The following is a 22,420-nucleotide window of genomic DNA, read 5'->3' on the forward strand; positions in this document are numbered from 1 at the left end:
TCAACGCATGCTTCTGCTTTTATAACTTCTAGGACATTATTTTACCATTATCTCTAACATTTTACTATTTCATAGCCGCCAATCACATTTCACTTCAAAGTTGGTGAACTCTATGGAGTTTCCATCTCAAGAAATGTTGGGAAATGCATGTTGATAATTATCTTTTCAACAACCATGAAAAATAATATAGTGATATATGTTAAAACTAATAGTAATATCGTTGCGTTTTTGCCACCTCTTGACAAAGTAGGCTGATTATCAAACCTTCTCCTATTGAGTGTATGTGGGCCTTGCCCAACTCGAAGGGGCAAAAATTTGATACTTCGTTTTTTGGTTGTTAAGTTATAATATGAGTGTAGAACTATATCCAACTATATACGACTCATGTGATTTGCACTAGAATAAATTAAGTAGTCGTCAAAGCGTCTATTTAATACCTCCAACCAAACACTCACTTAACCTTTTAATCATAGAGAGCACATCCATGAGAATAATTGCTTATAATTAATATTATTGAAATCCAATATTAAATTACTTAATTATATTTGTATCATTAGTCCTTAACTTAAAACTAATTAGTTTTATATTTTTATTTTTGATTAATTGTCTCAAACTCTCTATTATTCTATAAGGTGTACGTGTATGTTTTTGATCAAAATATAATCTGTCAACTAATGTGTATAGTTCATTTTGTTTGTAATGTTATTTCTAAGCGATCTTTTAACCCGTTAATACCTTCAACCAACATTCCCTTAGCCCTTTGATCATATCCATGAGAATAATGGGTTAATCTAGGAATGGACAAACCAAACAGGTCCACCACAAAAATGCACCTTTAATTTCACCATAGCCTTGTTGTTCCTTAGCTCATGTTCTTGTCAGTCACAATGCCCCATCAAGGCCTCAAAGATTCACCATTTTCAGAACCTATATTTTTGAAACATTAATATAGAACTTATTATGCCTTGTATCATTTTCACATGCATCAGAATGTTGCATGCCTTGACAAAAGGCAAAAACAAATAAAGTAAAATCTCTTTATAACAGTATACTTTATTCTTATTACTTTATTGTTATAATAATAAGTAATATGAATATTGATTTATAACATGAAATGTAATTATAGAGAATGGTTTGAATATACTTCTGATTACTTTCTCCGTTTCAATTTGTTTATCTTGCTTTCTTTTTTAGTTAGTTTCAAAAAAAAACCTCTTTCATTTTTCGATAACTTTTTACTTCTAAATTTCTACATGAAAGTCTAATACCGCAGTAATATCGTAAATTCAATATTCAAAAGCTTTATATACTTTCTTAAACTTCGTATTAAATCAAATAATCGAAACAAATAAATTATAACTAAGGAATTTAGGTAGAGAAAAAAGGTAGCCCATGAATAGGCCACGAGCCAAAAAGCCAAAAACAAGAAGAAAATGACTTTAAAAAGAAAACCCCGGCAAACAAGTACTTATAGGGACACCACCTCCAACCAAAATGCTTTTTCTCTATACAACTCTGTGAACCATTGAAGATAGAGCCATTTACCAAATTACTAACACACACCATTTTTTTTTTCTTTCTTCTCAAATCCAAACAAACAAGAAAACAACAAAGGGCAAAAAATATACATTAGAAAAATCCCCTACCCCTTTGCTTTGCTTTGGAGACTGTAAGCTTGCTCCCAATTCTCAAAGCTGTAATACTTATTACTTAATTCTTTCTATATTCCTTCTTTCTGCAAAACCCCCACAACCCCATAAACCAAAACACATGCTCTTTGCTTATATTTACCAACCCCATTTCATCCTTTACTTGTAAAACCTGTTTTCTTGATTTGGGTATATCAAGAACATAGCAAAGATGATAACTTTATCTGATTTCTACCATGTTATGACTGCTGTTGTGCCACTTTATGTAGCTATGATACTAGCTTATGGCTCTGTGAAGTGGTGGAAGATTTTCTCACCAGATCAGTGTTCTGGAATCAACAGATTTGTTGCACTTTTTGCAGTTCCACTTCTATCTTTTCACTTTATAGCTGCTAATAATCCTTACGCTATGAACTTGAGATTCATTGCCGCAGATACTCTGCAGAAACTTATTGTTCTTGGGGTTCTTGCTGTTTGGGCTAATGTAAGCAAAAGGGGTAGTTTGGAATGGAGTATAACTCTGTTTTCACTATCAACTCTTCCAAATACTTTAGTTATGGGCATTCCTTTGTTAAAAGGAATGTATGGTGATTTCTCTGGGAGTTTAATGGTTCAAATTGTTGTATTACAGTGTATCATTTGGTACACTCTGATGCTTTTTATGTTTGAGTTTAGAGGTGCAAGATTGCTAATTTCTGAGCAGTTTCCTGATACTGCTGGTTCAATTGTATCTATTCATGTTGATTCTGATGTCATGTCATTAGATGGTAGACAAGTTTTAGAGACTGAAGCAGAGTTAAAAGAAGATGGAAAACTTCATGTCACTGTTAGAAAATCAAATGCCTCAAGGTCTGATATATTTTCAAGAAGGTCAGGTGGATTTTCTTCAACTACACCAAGACCATCTAATTTGACAAATGCAGAGATTTACTCTCTGCAGTCATCAAGAAATCCAACACCAAGAGGGTCTAGTTTTAATCATACTGATTTTTACTCAATGGTGGCTGGTACTGCTGGGAGAAACTCAAACTTTGGTGCTAATGATGTTTATGGTATGTCTAATAATTCAAGAGGGCCAACTCCAAGACCTTCTAATTATGAAGAAGAAAGTGGGAAATCAAGATTCAATAATTATCATGGTGGAGCAGCAGCACCACAGAGTAATAGTAACACTCATTATCCAGCACCAAATCCAGGCATGTTTTCACCTAGTAATAATGGCAACAAAGCACACAAGAATACAGCTAAAAAAGGAGATCAAGAAGGTGGCAAGGATCTTCATATGTTTGTTTGGAGTTCAAGTAACTCTCCTGTTTCTGATGTTTTTGGAGGACATGATTATACAGCTAATTTAGACCAGCCTGCAGGCCCTAATAAGGATGTGAGAGTACCTATCTCCCCTGGAAAAGGTAATTAACTCTGTTCACTAAGACTATATTAGTTTCGATTTGAACCTGAAGTCTCGCGGTTAATAAAAATGTTTTTTATGCTTAAATAGTTGAGGGGCAAAGGAACAATAATCAAGAAAACTACATGGAGAGAGATGATTTCAGCTTTGCAAATAGAGATGGAGTTGATCAAATGAACAATCAAGATGGTGAAAAAGCTGGAGAAAACAAAGCAAAAGTAATGCCACCAACAAGTGTAATGACTAGGCTAATACTCATCATGGTTTGGAGAAAACTTATTAGAAACCCAAACACTTATTCAAGCTTGTTTGGTCTCACTTGGTCTCTAGTTTCATTCAGGTAAATTTTACCAATTTCTATTCATTTTTTTTAAATTTTTTTATTTTTTTTTTAGTGTTGGTATATAATATTCTGATTATTTAAAAAAATGTAGGTGGAATTTGAAGATGCCTGCTATAATTGCACAGTCCATATCTATACTGTCAGATGCAGGACTTGGCATGGCAATGTTCAGTCTTGGTGAGTACTTTTTTTCATTATTTGATCACAAGGAGGTCATTAGTATTATTAAATTACTTGTTTAGAAGGGGGAGCGTGCAAAAAAGCACAACAATATGCTCATCATAACATCTTTCTCTCTCTTTCTTTACATCTCTTCTTTAATTAATTAAAATTAATAAATCCTCTTTACCCCATCTCAATGCTTCTCATTTCTCTCAAATGGATACAATCATGATAACTACTACTAGTAGTAACACCCCACTAGTGGATGTGATCATGCCATGCACTTGTTTTTTTTTAATTCTATTTTAATAGTGTGGTATATTCGAGTTCGTTTGTGTGCATTCAACATAGATATCGAATAATTCTGTCAATCAAGATTTATCGTTTGTGTAAAGTTCGATGAATTTTATGAATATTTGTTATGTCCCACCAATATAAATATCGAATAGTTCTGTCAATCAAGAGTTATTAGTATTTTGTGTGCGTTTCCATGGATTTTTATGAATATTTATTACGTCTCACTAGCGTATATACATCGAATAACCTTGTCACTCCAATTTTGAACGAATAGAAAGAAATCGTTATTGCTTTCTTCTATAATTAGAAGTAAAATGTGATGGTCCCCTTAGTGCATGATGCCATGCACTTAAAAGAGAAGGGGCTAGCTACTTTTTCCAAATGTGATATTTGATATTAGTATAGTTGGAAGTAGAAAAAATATATATTTGCATGTTAGAAAAATGAAGCAATTTTTATGTATGACAGGTCTGTTCATGGCTTTGCAACCAAGGATCATAGCATGTGGAAATTCTGTTGCATCTTTTGCTATGGCTGTGAGATTCCTTACAGGTCCAGCTGTTATGGCAGCTGCTTCCATTGCTGTTGGTCTTCGTGGAACTCTATTACACGTGGCAATTGTACAGGTCATCATCAAATCTTAAAATTCTTCTTTTATCATATATATCATTATGTTAATTATTTTATTCTAAATCTCTCCACTATGACCTACTATTATATTATAAATTAATTAACCAAAAAAAAAAGCTGCTTCGAGCCCATACAGTTTCAAAACTCATTAATTTAATTACTAGTTGTGCTTCAACAATGCGTCTAGTAAATTCAGAATTTATATTGAGTGTGTTTTTAATATAATAAACGATAATTATTTTTAAGGCTTATCAGAAATACTTTTTTTATTTCATAGGTGTAATGTTTATAAAATTACGTATACTGAATATATTATTGTTGTAAAATCGATATGTACTAAAAACAGGCAGCTCTACCACAAGGAATTGTTCCTTTTGTCTTCGCTAAGGAATACAACGTTCATCCTGACATTCTTAGCACAGCGTAAGTATAAATTAATTTAACATTTTTTTATAGTGTTTAATTTTTTTTAATTAGTTTTGTGATTGATAATTTTTTTTTTATTTGTGTTTATTACAGTGTGATTTTTGGGATGTTGATTGCGTTGCCGATTACATTGGTGTATTACATATTTATGGGACTTTGAAGAGGGACTTATAATTCCATGCAAATTAATATTTAATGCATGCAGCAATTGGCATGGAGATTAAAAAAAAAGCTCACAGCTTTTTTTTTTTGTTTTGTTAATGAAAAGATTTAGTTTGTAACAAAGTGATGATGATGAACAAGAAGATATTTGTGCTTAATTAGCTGAAACGTAATTAATTAACTTTCCCTAGTTCATTCAAATGTCTTTTAATGGATTATCTCTTTGGTACGTAAGTAGTTAAGTTGTAAAATCATGTTTAATTTTATTTGTAGTCTATTGATTAGCGGAAAAAAAAAATGAAAATTTTAATTCCTAGTTTATGGAATTCATTTGTTGCTGCTGTTATTATTTTATGACTTTGTACCCGTATAGAATAATTTGTCCTTTTTCTTCTTTAAAGTAAACCTTCGAGTGGCCATTTAATTCTTATTTTTTTTATAACTCAGCAGAAATTTCATATATTTTGGACTAATTACATTTTATTTCGAAAGTGTATTTATATAATTACAAAAATTCTAGATTTTTCTTTGCTTTCAGCCATATTCTTTGGTTGCCCACATTGCAATAATGGGAGGGATGTATATGAGGGGATAATGATGAATTCGAGAAGATAGGAATGTATTTGTTTGGGGATAAAGATGTATCCGAGAAGATATTTATGTAATTTTCTTAAAAATATAGGAAATTATAGATATTATGATATTTTAAGTGATGTATTTATATAATTTTTTCTTTCATTTTCGAGGATGGTACAAGGGTTTTGTTTCTTTGAGCTAGAGGCGGAATCGTGATTTGAGAGTCACGAAGCGAATCAAGAGACTAAGCTATGAGTTTAGGTATAAAAATTCATGAAACTAAAATTCTTAAATATGAGGAAGAAGGGAATCAAAGTTTGGGTGGTTTATAAAAGTTTTGGAAAGTTCGGAAGAAGCATATTCTTCATAAATGACTTGTGAGGGCTTTGGCTAAAGGAAGACGTATGCAATATTCTCCCTTTGCACCATATTGATATTATTCTTTTGCTAAAACTAATAGATGCTATATTAAGGATAGAAAAAAAATGAAAAAAATAGATGCTGTATGAAGAAAAAGAAAATAAACCCCTCTCTATATTTATTAAAAAAACAAACTAATATCATCTTTTCAACAAAAATAAAAAATAAAAAATGTGAATTGTGAAGTGATATTAGAAAGGGAAAAGACTCAAATATGCAATTGAACTTTTTGAAAAGGCTTATTTATGCCATCAGTTAAAAGTTTGGCTCTCATTACATTACCGTTAAAGAAAAGGTTCATTCATGCCATTATTTTTTAATAATGATTTTGCAAAATCATTTTTGAGACGTGACCAATTGTAATTCGGTCACGTCATCAATTTTTTTAATAAAAAAATCATAATTCTGAAAAAATTTAATTTAATTTTTTTTAATTAAAAAAATTGATGACGCTGTCGAATTACAATTGGTCATGTGTCAAAAATGATTTTGCAAAATCATTATTAAAAATAATGATTCTTTAAAATAATGACACAAATGAGTTAAACTTTTAAAGCATAAATAAGTCTTTTTTAAAAGTTTAATCACATATTTGTGGCTTTTTCTTATTAAATATAAAAATGAATTAAGATATGTTATGTAGACAAAGAAATATATGGGGTCTACATCAAATCGAACACCTAGCTAGGTTACGTAATACTCGACGGACCTTAAAAATAGCACTATAATTTAAATTCGTATCAAGAAATATTATTTTAAATTATAGTAACACTATTTTGCAAGTACTCTTATCAGTTATGATTTAAATTTGATATTTTTAATTATAAATAAATTAGTAATATCACAGCGTTATATTTTTGGAAAGTGGTAAACAAACGGTTTATACTAGACGAAAAGAGAGGTTTTGTCTTTCTTTATACAAGTACGAAAAAATAAAATTCTTATTTGCTCTTTTTCTTACAGTCAAGTGTCATACCATTTTTCTCTTTTTACTTTTCTTTTTACATTTGTTAGACATTTCGTTGCTAGAATTATTTAGACTTTGCAAAAATCTTTTGTATATATATTATTACCAAAAGAAAATGTACATAACAGCGAAAAATTGAAAGGAAAACAATTATTTCTTTATCTTGTCTTATTTCAGTTTCTTAATTAGGGTTAAAAGTTTGAAACTAGAAATTGTCTCAATGTTATTTAACTCTTGTTACTTTTATTTTTTCTAAAAGCTAATAATATGGTGGGTAAGACTGAATTTTACCACCATGATTAAGATGGTAATTAACAATCCATACGTAACTTAGAACACAAATTTTTGTAGTTAAATGATTTAAAAGTATAATCTCAAACACATATCGCTGTTAATAAAGGAAAAGGTAAAACTAAATCATAATTAAAAAAGTCAGGCTGGCCTGACACCTACCACTAATTAAAGTTATCATATTTATTACTAGTAAAATAATGATTATTAATGGGAAGACGACGTTTTTACCAACCCATTAATTAGCCTTGATTTGCTGACAGCATCTATAATCTCTAACCTAGTTAAATTGCCTTTTTAAACACAAAAAATAAAGTTTAATTAAACATTGCACGTGATGATCATCCCAAAATCTAAAATAAATTTGTCCTTTGGAACATTAATCTAATGTTTAGTTAACAACTTCAGTGCCTTCTTAACAGCCAACAATATGTTTTCAATGAGCCAATTATCACTAATCTTTAAATGAAAGGAGTAGTGTGCGATTTTACCTAACTGATAATTATTTTAGTTGAGATTAAAGTTGCATACATAGCGTTTATTGTTCGGTCCCATGAAATATAAGTGGATTTTTTATTTTGTGTCTGTGTTCGCTAAGAATGTTATACTAAAAATATTTTTATACATATAATATTTAAATATTTTTTAATTTTTTTAACAATAAAACATAAAAAGAAAATGAAGTATATTTTCCTCCCTAAAATCAACTTCTTTGTTTGTGTGATTAGTATTATCAAGAAAAAAATCAAGGAATTGATTGAGCGTAAACTAGCCAGTTTATACCATAATAATAATTAAGTTTAAAAAAATTATATATTTATAAATATTCAATGGTGTATATAGTAATATTACAAAATTGAATTAATAAATTATTAAATTTACGTGAACTCAAAATGTGCCTTTAACGATCCTTCCCCGCTTATACCTTACAAACCGTAACATATAACCATGGACGAACTCATTGTTTCCCGTAATTAATTTTCTTAAAGGTGAAGAAGAGTTGAACAAATTTTTTACGTATTTTTTAAATATCTTGAGTTATAAATTATTATGACTAATATATTTTTTTTTTAATATATAAATTTTATTTCAAAAACTCCATACTAAAATTCACGATCAAGATTAAATCATTCCATCGTTGAAATCTGAATTATATAATTAGATGAATGGGAGTGATCATGAGAATATTGGATATATGGTGAGTGATAGAATGAGTGAGCAAGCAATGAGGAAATATTCTTGTGGCCCTATTTATGGATTTGCCTCCTCTCGATTTTTTTCCCCCATTTTTTCCGAGTTTCTATTTGGATTAGTGATACATGACATAGGTTAAAATAAATAATTAAGTTTTAATTTTCAAAGTAAATTTTTAACCATGACTTAATTAATAAATACATTATATATTAAGTATTAAAAATTATTATAATATAACTATCTTAGCAACATATTATCTTGTCGATAAGTATAGAGAAAAAAAATTTCTTCCTAAATTTCTTTTATACGTAAGATTTTTTTTAAAAAAATTCTTTTAAATAATCTTTTTATCTAATTAACTGAATAGAAGTATACAAATTATAATTAACTATCGTATGTACTGGTATCACCGTATTCGTAATCTTATTATGAAATTGAAATTAGTTTGTTAAAATTGCTGGATTATCTCTAGATAATTTATTAATCACGGATCAATATGCTTTTAATAAAAGATTATAATAAAAATATTATATAAATTGAAAAAAAAAAGAATCGTACGATAAAAAGAGAAGGAAGAATTTTTTTTTCTATATATATGGACAAGATAATATGTTGCTAAGATTATGAAATTATAATAATTTTAATACTTAATATATAATGTATTTATTAATTAAATCATAGTTAGAGATTAACTTTAAAAAAATAAATTTTAACCATTTATTTTAACTTATAACACTGTCATTAATCCAAATAGAAATTTAAGAAAAATGGAGAGAAGAGAAATGAAGAGAAGCCGGATCCCTATTTATATAGAATCGTCAGCATGCAATATTAATGCTTTTGTCATAAAATTGGGTGACTTTGCCTACTTTCCGTTTTATCATACTAGTTTCTATGAAAAAAACTAAGGATGTCAATCATTTCTGATGAATCCCTTTTTTTTTTGTTAGAGATGAATTCAGAATTTGATTAAAATAGTAAATATAAAATAAATAAATATAATCATATTACTTTTCAATGAGTTTTCGTCTTTCAATGCAACATAAGAATCATTAGCTCATTTTTTTATTTCTTTTTTTTTGTATGATTGAATAAATTTTTGTGATTAAATTGATTCGATTCTCATTCTCTCGTACAAAAATTTTGTAGAACATTCAATACAATTTTTTCTACTTCTCTGATGATTATATTCTCCTTAGAGTCAATACATTTATACATGATCGTGCTATTTAGACAAGAAATTGAAAAAAATATATTGATTGACAAGCATAAATTCCTAAAATGTATTTAGTGTTTTCATTCTTCCTCTCCATGATTGTTATTCTTAAATATAAAAAGCTAATCTAACGTACATATATTAGCATGCTTATTATGAATATAGTGACATGTTATATTTCAACTTTCAACACTAAAATTATGAGAATATATGATGTGTGCCCTTGTCTGTCATCTATTTGTAATTTTTTTCTAATATTGATGGGATTGCTTTCCCACTTTTTGCCTTATTGGTAGGATACCAAATGCTATGCTTCTCAAAACCTTAATGCTTTTGGCTATTTCTTCATAATTATATCATTACTTACATGCTCATTTGGTTTAACTCATAGTCAATTTATACTCTATTACCATCTCCTCTTCTCACGAAATAGAGAAGAAAATATGCGTCAATCACTCTTGCTGTGATAGCTAATTATAATAAATTAAGGTTCGTAACTTGTATATATACATCTTTAGTGTACATGTTCATTCCTTTAACCAGGGTTTCAAATATAATTTGACAGTAATCTAATGTAACTATCAACGCGGAATTTATTAACCTCGTACTTGTTGATTTTCTTTATGTCCTTCAAAAAACATGGACTAATGCAAGTGTGCAACTATGGTGTAAAGTTGGTTTACTAATTGGAATTTTGGTCTATATTAGCTTCTATATTTTATCTTATCCCTTTCTTTTCGTGTTAAATATCTTTCTGATATTTGAGATAAATATTTAAATCGTGAGATAGCAAATTTTAATTATTTTTTTTAAAAGTGATAATCTTTTATATCTCAAAAATATAAAAGTAGGGAGCTTACCACGTGAGCTAACGAGTTTACACTCATGATTGACTCAACCTTTAAGATTGCAACCTTGCATCAAGTGTCTACAACTTTCTTTTTTTTTATTTTAGTGTTTATAACTTTAATCACGAAAACGAGAGACTAGGGCCCAACTAGCTATTGCCAAGTTGCTCATAAATTATTCCTATTAAAGTCAATATTATGATTTATTACTCTCTTTCGACACTTATTTTAGAACGGAAAATTTTGATATTTTCTGTGTTAGACTTACTTTTGTTATCCATGTAACCAACATAGCTTAACATATTTCATAAGCTAAACGTTAAATTTTTTAACCGATAATAATTTATCACATAAATTTTTTATGATTATATATTACTCTAATATATATATTATTACTAATAACTATCATTTGAAAATCGATCTTCATTATTATATCAACATAATGTGAATTATTATAAAATAATTTTAAATTAATCAATTTAATATAAGTATCGAATCTCAAATAGAAAAAAAAACAATCGAGAGGAGGTGAAGTGCATCAGTGCAAGATTTTTGTGGAAAAGAATGTAAGGTGATGACTAGAAAACAAATGCTAACTGATTAAAAAGAGTGGTGCTATATGATGACTGCCATGCATTATATACATGGAATTATTAAGAATGAAATTATGGTCGAATGAATTTAGGCACGCACTTGTATGCACCATATTTCTCTTTTATTTTTTGTCTTTTAAAAGATAATTAAAGAAATACCCCATAAGTAAGAAATTATTATCTATAATTATCAATAAAATTTATACTTTAGCTAATTTATTATTATTATTTTTTGCCTGTATTATTATATTAGAGCATAGAAACGGCAACGACGTAAGCCTTGTCCTTATCGCATTGGTTCCATCAGAAACTTCAGAATTGAAGATTTCATAAGGAAAACAAATTAAAACTTGTAGAATTGATCAAAGAGGTAATACTACCAATGTGCGCTCCCATTAGAATAGTTGAGATTTCTTCGTTCTTTATTAAAATTTAATTAAAAGAGTTATTTTCTTAAAAATATTGAGAAAAAATAATTAATATATTTTATTAAAAGTTTAACTTATTTATATTATTTTTATATGATAAAAGACTTATTCATGTTATAAATATTTTTTTATGTTGTCGATCATGATCCAGCTGCCTCCTTAGTTAAATTAATTTTAAAAGAAAAAACACTCAAAAATGTTATTAAACTTTGAGAAAAAACTCATTTATATTATCTGTTAATAACTTGACACGTGTATATCATTTTAGTTAACAAATAATAAGCCTTCTTTCTCAATAAAAATTATATAAATAACTAAATTTTTAATCGATAGTGTAATAAACTTTTTTTTTAAAATTTAATAATATACTCTAATTATATTTGAACTTTAATACGAATATCGAATACGAAAACTAAAAAAACAAAGAGATAATAGTGAAAGAAATTAAAGGGCTTTTTCCTTCTATGTCTCCCACCATCTTTTGTTGGGTCGGCCTTTCCCTAGACAAACCTTTGTGGGTTTGTCCTGTCGATATGTACCAAATTAAATGTTTTTTTTATATATAAATAATATTGCGTGCATGCGTGTTTTTGTTTTCTACCTTATTTTTTTAATTTATTTTTAGTCTTTGATTCCCATCGAACACTCTTTTTGAAAAATATTCTGTTAATAAAAAGAAGAAAATAAAAAAGATTAAAAATATCCTTCTTCCTTGTGGTTCATTTTGCAGCCTTTTTTTCTCTTCTGGGATTCTTTAAAGTTCCTTGTACTCTTGCTTCTTGACTCTTTTCACCAATTAATATAGAATTTTAAAAAATAAAAGTGCTTGCACGTGAGCAGTCAATTAAATATTGCAAGTAATAATTGGATTTTATATCTAAATACATAGAATGTTTGTTATACAATTATTATTTATTTATTTAAATATTTCATGCCTTATGAGAGGACCTTATCATTTGATCAAAATATCAAAATCATTGATCATTATTTGGTAACCATTTGGCAAATGTATTTTTTCCCGTTAAATATTATTTAGGTTTGAGGCGTGTTAAATATGTTGTTCTCGAAATACTTTTTACACTTAGTGTATAATATAAGTTGACATATTTATAAAAATACTAAAACTATGTAATTATACAGAAAAGTAAAAATAAAAATAACAACTACAAGTACAATTCTTTATAAAGTGAAAAATGTCTTCTTCTGAATAACGATAGACAATTTTCAGATATACACTAGTTTATTTTCCTAACAAATTCACGGGTAAAAACCATATGATATTTGCAAATGATAATAATAATAATATATAATCCAATTATGAAAAAATAGAAATAATGTAATTGAGAAATTTTGTATAGAAAAGATGTAATCTAACATAAAATGAACTAGTTACAACAGGTGCAGCTCTAAATCTTTTTATCAATATGTTTGGTATTGAAATATCGAGTGTAAATAAATATTTTCATCGTAAGTCAACTTGATTCGCAGAGATACATATTATTATTTGCCAACTGCGTGTATATCATAAAATCACAGCTTCAGTTTTCACTCCTCAGGCTTTAGAAATGGATTTTGAGTTTGTAAGAGCCCAATGGCCCAGTAAGTTCCGATCTTGGGCCTGATTATTATTGGGCTACTTTTGCCCCCTCATGTTACATACTCCTACTTGTAGGCCCGTTGTTATTTTTTATACGGAAAATTATTCCAAGAACATTTATATGTAATTTAGTGAAATAGTATGGAGTCGGAATGTGGTAGGAGTGAGGGCTTGGGATGACATGGGTTTGGCGGAAGGTATTTGGTAACGGGGGATGAGACAGTGTACATGGAACGTCACTGATGAACGAACTTTCCGTATATTATTAGGAAAATGATTTTTCTTATTTTTAAGAAAGTTTATATTTCTATAGAATATATTTTTCAAAACATTTGTCATAGCAACTTTAAGGTTGTCATCTTTTGCTTTATCATAATCGTTTCTGTTATTCAAATATACTTTTTATCTTAAATTTTTTTATACTTAAATAATAAAAGATGCACACAATAATTTATTTTACGAATATATATTTAACATAATTAATACATACATACAAAACACATTCAATTAATCATTAGTATATAGAAAATTATAACAAGTAATGTATGATTTATCAATTAATTTTTATGCATACATATTAATTTTTGAACATTTGAAATAAAATTTCTAACCACCAACATTGCTTTTGATGGAGTAATAAAAGTACTCCTCCTAACACACCCAAAAATAACGTGTGTGCTATTCAAATTTAATATTCCCTTTGTTTAAAAAAGATTGACTTAGTTTGACTTGGAATGGAGTTGAAAAAAGAAAAAAGACTTTTTAATCTTAGTGTTCTAATTTGAAGTTATGTCAAATGTACCAAAATAACCTTTAATCTTAGTGTTATAAAAAGAAAAAGTAATCATTCTTTTTGAAACGGACTAAAAAAAAATATTGTTTAAAAAATGAAATAAATAAATAATAATTGTGACTTCACGGTCTATTTGTGATTATATCATATCCACCTTCTCCTTCACGGCTTCAGGCTTCAGCAGCCACCCCAAGGATTCTCTCTTTCTTTCTGTAATATCAACTCATAGATAGTTAGTCCCTGTTTTCCCATTTTCAGTGCCATTTCGTTTCGATTGCATTTTTTTTTCACAAAAACAAAACAAATTTCACTTCTAGCTGATTGATGCAGCAGAAAGGTAGAAACAATAACCGTAGATCCAGGAGCTTCTCTAGATCTCGTCTTGCCATTGAGGGTTTCTAGCAATTTATTTCTCTACCATATACTAATTCCCAATCCACATTCTCTTCTTCAACCATTCCAAATCATCACAACAGATTTCTCTATCATCAATCAACCATGGCTGCTGCTTCAGGTATGTAGAGACTATCAGTCATCTATTATTATTATCTTACGTACTTTGTTTGAATTGAACGGTTTTGATTGTGAAATCATGTGGCCTGTAGGACAAGAGCGTGAGGTTCAAAAGAGTTATTGGATTGAGCACACTGCGGAACTCACTGTCGAGGCCATGATGCTCGACTCTAAAGCAGCGGATCTCGACAAAGAAGAGAGACCTGAGGTATATGATTCATTCTATGATATATTGATGTCCATATTAGCTTAATCTCGCTTGGATATATAGATCGTATTGTTTAAGAATTACTCACTACTGTGCATGTCATTTTCATTGATATCCCATTTTAGAGTATAGCCTTTTCTTTTGCCAAAATTTTAAAAGGAGCTACAATGCTTAATTTTGTTTCGAAAGTGTTATTGGTATCTAAGTCATACTACATATCCGTTAATATGGAATTACTGTTTGATAACCAAATACTTGTTTACTTGATGAGTTAAAATCCACACATATGTGGTTCAGATTTAAAATGGTTCCATCTACGTCTATAGGATTCAGACACAAGGGATTGTTGTTGGTGAAGACGGAGAATAAAACATCAGCTCTTTTTTAGGATTAAAGACAATGTAGAATAATCATACTCAGTAATGTCATCGGTTCCTAGTGACTGATGGAGCTGGGACTGACACATGCACTAAATAATTAAAATATTTACTATGATTGACCCTGTAGCTGTCTTCAACTCGTAATTTTCTGGGCATTTCCCAGATGTTTTTCTATGTATATATTGTCTTTATTAAATGCTAATGTCTAGCTGTATTTCTGATCCAGCATTCGGTATGTAAATTAGTTGGTTGTGAAATTCACTAACTAGGGTTGAGATTCTAGTGTATGGGGGTTTTGGTCATTAGTTAGACTGATGTACTACAGCCTCTTCTCTTTGGAGGTCCAACCTCTTTGAGTTCATTGAATCTGTTTTCTGCTTTGAGAAGAAATTGGTACTTTTTAGTTCTTAATTTTGTTGCCGAACTAGACGGTCTAATTGGTTTGTTTTGTGAGTTGGCATGATTACATGTAAGACAATTTACCTATCTCCCCGAAATTTGAAACTTTTGGATGATCATATAGGTGCTCTCTCTGCTTCCGCCGTATGAAGGAAAAACTGTGTTGGAACTGGGTGCAGGTATTGGCCGATTCACTGGTGAATTAGCCCAGAAAGCTGGACAGCTTATAGCATTGGACTTTATTGAAGGCGCAATTAAGAAGGTTTCCAGTTGTTTTACCCTTAAGATATTTGCATTTTCTGTCTCCATCCGACATGTGCTGTCAATAAGAAGGGTTACTATGACTAAGATGAAAAGAAAAGAACTAGTCTAGATGATTCATTTGTCATTTCTTCATAATTGATAAGTACTGATAAACTCATAGAATATATTTGTGCATATCCTTATCTTTTAATGTGCTTCCTTGCAGAATGAAAACATAAATGGGCACTATAAGAATGTCAAGTTCATGTGTGCTGATGTGACTTCCCCGAATTTGAATTTTTCACCGGAATCGGTGGACTTGATATTTTCTAACTGGCTACTGATGTATCTTTCTGATGAAGAGGTAAATTCTCTCTTTTATTTGCCTCATCTTCCGCATAGAAAATCATTGTAGTTGCATCTATATTCTACACAAAGAACGAATCGCCAGTTAAATGTGTCAAATTTGGATATAGATTTATGCAAGATTGGCTATGAGACAGTTACTATATTAGCTAATATTCATCATGTTGGTTGGTTACTTTTGAGTATTTAAAGCATTTTCCTTTAAAAAACTATTTTAGTGGTGGTGTGGAGAGATCACGGTTAGGCAAAGCTTAAAATATACAGGAAAATAGTTAAACTATGTTACATACACATGTTTAAACTAATTTGTTTTTCACTAGTGACACACTAAGATCCTCAATAAAATGAAGCATTTTCTTTGCAAGAACATGATTTACAGCAGCATTGTTGAAAATAAAAACTTAATGTCATACGTATTTAACCTTTATTTCCACAATGGTTTTAGGTTGAAAACATTGCTTTCAGCCCTATATGGCAATCCATAATTTGAGCACCTCTTCGACAACTGTAATTTGAATGATATGCTTTGTACTAAATATCAGCTTTTAATATTATTTTTCAACCAGTGTACTTCATATGATTTACTTACCTGTAGATATCAGCGACCATTATGGGTGTTAGCTTACTGGTGTAACAACTGTTAGAAATATTTCTCACTCTTTGTAGCTTGCTGCCAAAATGTCTATGTATGAGATCTTCCTCACTCACCATACCTTTGTCTGATTTGAATTGCTGTACTTTTTTGTGACTTAAACATTTGAACTCGTTTCTACCCTTGCTGCAGGTTAAGGCTCTTGTTGAGAGAATGGTTATATGGTTGAAAGTCGGTGGTCACATATTTTTCAGAGAGTCATGCTTCCATCAATCAGGAGACCACAAGCGAAAGAACAACCCAACCCACTATCGAGACCCTAGCTTTTATACAAAGGTCTAAACTTTGCTTTCAACTGTTTTCTTGTCCCACATTATGTTATGGGAGCTGCATATTAAAAGAAAATTTATTATATCCTTGAAATTCAATTCAACACAGTGCTGAAGTATGAAGTATGTTACTGTGTTTACCTACTATCTGTCTTCATGTAGTAACTTTTTTTCACACTTCTGTGTGTATATTCCTGTCCTTTTTTCTTTGCCAGTTAAGTGGTTCTCTTTGGTAAACCCTAGATAAGGCATTTTCTTTTCTCTGGAGTTTGATAATGTTTTTCTTAAGTGATCACCGCTCTGTCATAAAGTGCTCTGAAACTCTACCAGACCAAAAAGATGAAGTGCTTTGAAACTTTATCGTGCACTCTAAATTACCACTCTTTCTATAAGATAATTTAACCAAAAAACCTATCTTTACACAATGGAAATATGAATAATTTGAAACGATGCATTTGTCAGTAGTCACTTTGGGAATAAGTTGAGTTGATGCGTCAATCAGTTGTCACCGGACATAGCTGGCCCCATTCTCAATTGTTACTAAGAAAGTATAGTAAGTACTGAAAAGTAGGTGTCAAATACAGGTTTTCAGAGAATGTCACGTAAATGCTGGTGATGGAAAATCATTTGAACTTTCTCTTGCTGGTTGCAAGTGCATCGGAGCTTATGTGAAGAACAAAAAGAATCAAAATCAGGTAGAATTATGCTTACCTCATGAACCCTTTAGTTAGTTTGATATTAACCTGACTATCTAATCACTGTTTTTTTGCTGCTTGCACCTTGCAGATTTGCTGGACGTGGCAGAAGGTTGCTTCTAAGGATGACATGGAATTTCAGCGTTTCTTGGATACTGTTCAGTACAAGTGTAGTGGCATACTACGCTATGAACGAGTCTTTGGACAAGGTTTTGTTAGCACAGGAGGACTTGGTATGTCTCTCAGATTGCATGTTGTCTTGTTTACTGTAGAGGGATTGTAAATACGTGTTTTACAATCTTGGGACTACCATTGGGAGATAATACAACTTTTTCATTCATCATACTAGAGACTAGATCTATGTCTATAAACCAACCATGCGTTTGGCTCAAGACAAAAACTTTGTTTCCATAGATGCCTTAGCCATTTAACTTAAATGGGAGAACCCAATAAACCTTTGAGTGTCCAGAGGTTCCATGAATTTCAACCCCTTGGAATTTATTGGTTCTCCAATAATTTCCTTAGACCTTAAGCCCTTATCTTATTGAAAAAATGGCCCTTAGACTCTCAAGGTTATACTTACTAAGTTTCTTTTGTTTCACTGTAATTGTGGTGAGGACTTATGCAGAGTGTGCACTTGGTACTGTGGAGATATCTGCTTGCAAGTGTGTCTTCTCGCTTGATGCAATGTTATTTTGTTCTTTTCCAATCATTTAGTTTCTGAGCTGTACTTGTTATTGAGCAGAAACTACAAAAGAATTTGTAGCCATGTTGGATCTTCAGCCTGGCCAAAAAGTCCTTGATGTTGGCTGTGGCATTGGAGGAGGTAACTTCTACATGGCTGAAAAGTATGATGTTCATGTTGTTGGCATTGACCTGTCTATCAACATGATATCTTTTGCTCTTGAACGTGCTATTGGTCTCAAGTGTGCTGTTGAATTTGAGGTTGCTGATTGCACCAAGAAAACATATCCTGATTGTACATTTGATGTCATATACAGTCGGGATACTATCCTTCACATCCAGGTAATTCACCTGAGCTTCTAATCTTTTTCAACTAATTATCTTCTTTATTCTACTTATTTTCATTCCACTTGGTTCTTTCTTTAATTGTTATACCACGTACTTAATTGCAATTTCTGTGGTAAAAGTTGTCCTTTCTGTATGTATGCAGTCAACTTAGGCACAGTGTCATGTCATCTCATCTTCTTGGTCATCTTACAACTCCTTTGAAATCAACTTATTTTGCTAATTTTTTTTTCCTTAGTGATGGAGGGACCTTACACCACCCAAATTATCCCTCACTTTGTCCGTAAACCGTTCACTGTTGAAGTCAAATATTTTTATAGTTCATTGTTTCAATGGTGTGATGTCAGGACAAACCTGCACTGTTCAGATCTTTCTACAAGTGGCTGAGACCAGGAGGCAAAGTTCTTATAAGTGATTACTGCAAAAGAGCTGGACCAGCATCAAAAGAATTCGAAGGTTATATTAAGCAAAGGGGGTATGATTTACATGATGTTGAAGCATATGGGCAGGTATATACTCATTCCATGTAACAGGCCCTCTCCTCTTTTTTGCCTCGTGTTTATTGTTTGACTGCTTCTTTGAATTTTACTTGTGCCGATCATATAGATGCTCAGAGATGCGGGTTTTCATGAAGTTGTGGCCGAGGATCGTACTGAACAGGTATGTAATTTACAGATCTTGTCTTAAACTGATATGCAAGGCTAGTAATATATTGATACAGACCTAATTTCTGCACTTGCATTGCAGTTCATTAAGGTTCTGCAAAAGGAGTTAGATACTGTGGAGAAGGAAAGAGAATCTTTTATCCATGAGTTCTCTGAAGTGAGTGCTTCATTATATGATACACTTTGTAATTTGTATCTTTTAATTTTTCTCATCTTTTGTGGATTGATTTTCTTATTTTAAAATATTACAGCAAGACTATAATGAAATAGTTGGAGGTTGGAAGTCCAAGCTAATCAGGAGTTCATCTGGTGAGCAGAGGTGGGGCTTGCTCATTGCCAAGAAGAAATGATTTATCCAAACGTGTGGTGGATCTATTTCCATTTATATACTGGAGTATGAACATTTCTTCCAGTTCTATGTAATAATTGTTTTACCTGCGATTTAGGGATAAAAGATATTACTAGCATACTCTTCCCTCATCTTGGACAAATTTGTTCTTCATTTGCTATCATTATGCCTTGGATTTTGATGCATGTCGCATTCTTTATGAGTTCCATATTTCATCATGTGTTGTGCATTTGTTCTGTCACACCATGTTTAACTAGTGTTGTGCGAGTTAGGAATTGTCAGCTTTCTCTATGCGTGCCTGCTGATCATTCAACTAATAATTATTATCTTACAAAGTTATTTTTCATTGTTAGTTTAAAGCTATTGATAGTGTTGCAAGCTCTCCTTTCTTTGACACTAAAGGGAGGATGGAGAAGTAAACATGATCCAATTCATTTAGAAGGAAATTCTTTGCAGAAAGTTGTATTTGTTTTGAATTAACATATGCGAGTGAGATTCATGACACACAAACTTAAGAAGTGTCTTCAACATATATCAGGTAAATTTTGCAATCAAATTCTACTCACTAGAGTAGAATCCTTTAAGGTACAAAGTCATGACAAGGATACAATACGTTGTGTTCCACCTTTTGAATGAACAAAAGTAGTAAAAGGTTCACGGTGTCAGAAATGCATAAACACAGTACAAATATAGTAGAGAAAACATAAATCTAGTGGAGTTTCAGGTTCACAGCAGCATGTAACATACGTAATAGCAGATTGGTCGAACACCTTTAATCTTCTCCAGTTTCATCTTCATAATCACTGTTTTCTTCAGCTGTGGCATCTTGATACTGCTGATACTCTGCCACAAGATCATTCATATTACTCTCTGCTTCAGTAAATTCCATTTCATCCATCCCTTCTCCAGTGTACCAATGCAAAAATGCCTTTCTCCTAAACATTGCAGTGAACTGCTCACTCACTCTCCTAAACATTTCTTGAATTGAAGTTGAATTCCCAATAAATGTTGAAGATATCGAAAGCCCTCTAGGTGGTATGTCACAAACACTGGATTTGACATTGTTCGGAATCCATTCCACAAAATAGGAAGAGTTCTTGTTCTGCACATTCATCATTTGCTCATCAACTTCTTTTGTGCTCATTTTGCCTCTAAACAATGCTGATGCTGTGAGGTAACGACCGTGTCTTGGATCAGCAGCACACATCATGTTCTTGGAATCCCACATTTGTTGCGTCAGTTCAGGGACTGTAAGTGCTCGATATTGCTGAGATCCTCTTGATGTTAGAGGCGCGAATCCAACCATAAAAAAATGAAGCCTTGGGAAAGGGATTAAGTTCACAGCTAGTTTTCGAAGATCAGAATTCAGCTGGCCAGGGAATCGCAAGCAACATGTCACACCACTCATTGTTGCTGAAATCAGGTGATTCAGGTCTCCAACTGATCACAACAATAAAACAGATGAATTAGAACCAACTATTCTCTTCCGTAACAGTAAAGTAACAAAATTATCTTGTTTCATATTAAAATAACTGAACTGTCCTCACTATAACCATAAAGAAAGTAAGGGAATTCGATGCTCTAGAAGTCACCTTGATAGATAGACTTTGTTGTAAATTAAGTTACTTGAATATATTTTTGTGACTTTACTATAGTGAATAAAGTTCAACGACCGGAGATTAATCATGTTCTTACAACTTGGTGTGGATAGTTTGAGAGTCCTGAAGCAGATGTCATAGAGAGCTTCATTATCAAGAACCATACACTCATCAGCATTTTCAACAAGTTGATGGACAGAAAGTGTAGCATTGTAAGGCTCAACCACTGTGTCTGAGACTTTTGGAGATGGGAAAACAGAGAAGGTAAGCATCATTCTGTCTGGATATTCTTCTCTGATCTTTGATATCAACAGTGTCCCCATTCCTGATCCTGTCCCTCCTCCAAGTGAGTGACACACCTGAAATCCTGTATTCACATTTCTCTTGTTATCATAAAAGTAACAAAGTAGTTTTTTTTCTAAGAGAAAAAGTTCAAATTTACTCTGTCTACTGGATCCAAAGGTTGAAAAGAACCTTTTACTTTTGAGTATGAGAGTTAACAGTAAGGATCAAATAGTTGCTTTATTAACCTTGTAAGCAATCGGAGTTTTCAGCTTCTTTTCGAACAACATCAAGAACAGAGTCAATAAGTTCAGCACCCTCAGTATAATGTCCTTTAGCCCAATTATTTCCAGCACCAGATTGTCCGAAAACATAGTTATCAGGGCGAAAAATCTGACCAAATGGACCTGATTTGATGCTGTCCATAGTACCAGGTTCAAGGTCCATGAGAACTGCCCGTGGCACGTAACGTCCATTTCCAGTTTCATTGTAATAAACATTAACTCTTTCAAGCTGCAATTCTGAATCTCCACAGTATTTTCCAGTTGCATCAATCCCGTGTTCGTCACATACAACTTCCCAGAATTTTGATCCGATTTGATTCCCACATTGTCCTGCTTGAATATGAAGAATCTCACGCATTTTCAATTTATTTTTTCTTTACACAAATTTTTAGTAATTTGAATCGAGATATTGAGGACCTTATATACAAAGAATGATCAAGTTTTCATTTGTTTCATCCAACGGTTAAGAAGTGTCCGTCCTGTTGAAA

General features: G+C 31.3%; 3 protein-coding genes across 3 annotated transcripts; 2 read left to right on the forward strand and 1 right to left on the reverse strand.

The window, feature by feature from the left end:
- The first annotated feature begins 1,480 nt into the window (after positions 1-1,480).
- Positions 1,481-5,398, forward strand: LOC107012392 (probable auxin efflux carrier component 1c). Its single transcript, XM_015212230.2, has 6 exons — positions 1,481-3,058; positions 3,148-3,397; positions 3,492-3,577; positions 4,328-4,485; positions 4,836-4,912; positions 5,009-5,398. The coding sequence occupies exons 1-6, from the start codon at positions 1,861-1,863 to the stop codon at positions 5,073-5,075; spliced, it is 1,836 nt and encodes a 611-aa protein (XP_015067716.1). The 5' UTR covers positions 1,481-1,860; the 3' UTR covers positions 5,076-5,398.
- An 8,736-nt stretch (positions 5,399-14,134) lies between these two features.
- Positions 14,135-19,986, forward strand: LOC107015294 (phosphomethylethanolamine N-methyltransferase-like). The gene is made up of 12 exons (XM_015215516.2): positions 14,135-14,514; positions 14,606-14,721; positions 15,625-15,762; positions 15,970-16,107; positions 16,894-17,037; positions 17,615-17,725; positions 17,817-17,958; positions 18,471-18,751; positions 19,102-19,263; positions 19,361-19,414; positions 19,502-19,576; positions 19,671-19,986. The coding sequence occupies exons 1-12, from the start codon at positions 14,499-14,501 to the stop codon at positions 19,767-19,769; spliced, it is 1,476 nt and encodes a 491-aa protein (XP_015071002.1). The 5' UTR covers positions 14,135-14,498; the 3' UTR covers positions 19,770-19,986.
- A 385-nt stretch (positions 19,987-20,371) lies between these two features.
- LOC107012965 (tubulin beta chain-like) lies at positions 20,372-22,420 on the reverse strand. Its single transcript, XM_015212944.2, has 3 exons — positions 21,897-22,420; positions 21,464-21,733; positions 20,372-21,208 (listed from the first exon to the last, which is right to left on the reverse strand). The coding sequence occupies exons 1-3, from the start codon at positions 22,288-22,290 to the stop codon at positions 20,541-20,543; spliced, it is 1,332 nt and encodes a 443-aa protein (XP_015068430.1). The 5' UTR covers positions 22,291-22,420; the 3' UTR covers positions 20,372-20,540.

Source organism: Solanum pennellii, chromosome 3 (genome assembly GCF_001406875.1).
Source record: "Solanum pennellii chromosome 3, SPENNV200".
Lineage (NCBI taxonomy): Eukaryota > Viridiplantae > Streptophyta > Magnoliopsida > Solanales > Solanaceae > Solanum > Solanum pennellii.

What these genes read in the sequence shown, in the direction of transcription:
- LOC107012965 (XM_015212944.2), bottom strand. Translation starts at nt 22,290, where the DNA reads ATGCGTGAGATTCTTCATATTCAAGCAGGACAATGTGGGAATCAAATC. An exon ending in AAACTCCGATTGCTTACAAG is followed by an intron (nt 21,734 to 21,896) that starts GTTAATAAAGCA and finishes ATGTGAATACAG; the next exon opens with GATTTCAGGTGTGTCACTCA. An exon ending in CAAACTATCCACACCAAGTT is followed by an intron (nt 21,209 to 21,463) that starts GTAAGAACATGA and finishes TGTTGTGATCAG; the next exon opens with TTGGAGACCTGAATCACCTG.
- LOC107012392 (XM_015212230.2), top strand. Translation starts at nt 1,861, where the DNA reads ATGATAACTTTATCTGATTTCTACCATGTTATGACTGCTGTTGTGCCA. An exon ending in ACCTATCTCCCCTGGAAAAG is followed by an intron (nt 3,059 to 3,147) that starts GTAATTAACTCT and finishes ATGCTTAAATAG; the next exon opens with TTGAGGGGCAAAGGAACAAT. An exon ending in TGGTCTCTAGTTTCATTCAG is followed by an intron (nt 3,398 to 3,491) that starts GTAAATTTTACC and finishes AAAAAAATGTAG; the next exon opens with GTGGAATTTGAAGATGCCTG.
- LOC107015294 (XM_015215516.2), top strand. An exon ending in TGTATCTTTCTGATGAAGAG is followed by an intron (nt 16,108 to 16,893) that starts GTAAATTCTCTC and finishes CCCTTGCTGCAG; the next exon opens with GTTAAGGCTCTTGTTGAGAG. An exon ending in CCGAGGATCGTACTGAACAG is followed by an intron (nt 19,415 to 19,501) that starts GTATGTAATTTA and finishes CTTGCATTGCAG; the next exon opens with TTCATTAAGGTTCTGCAAAA.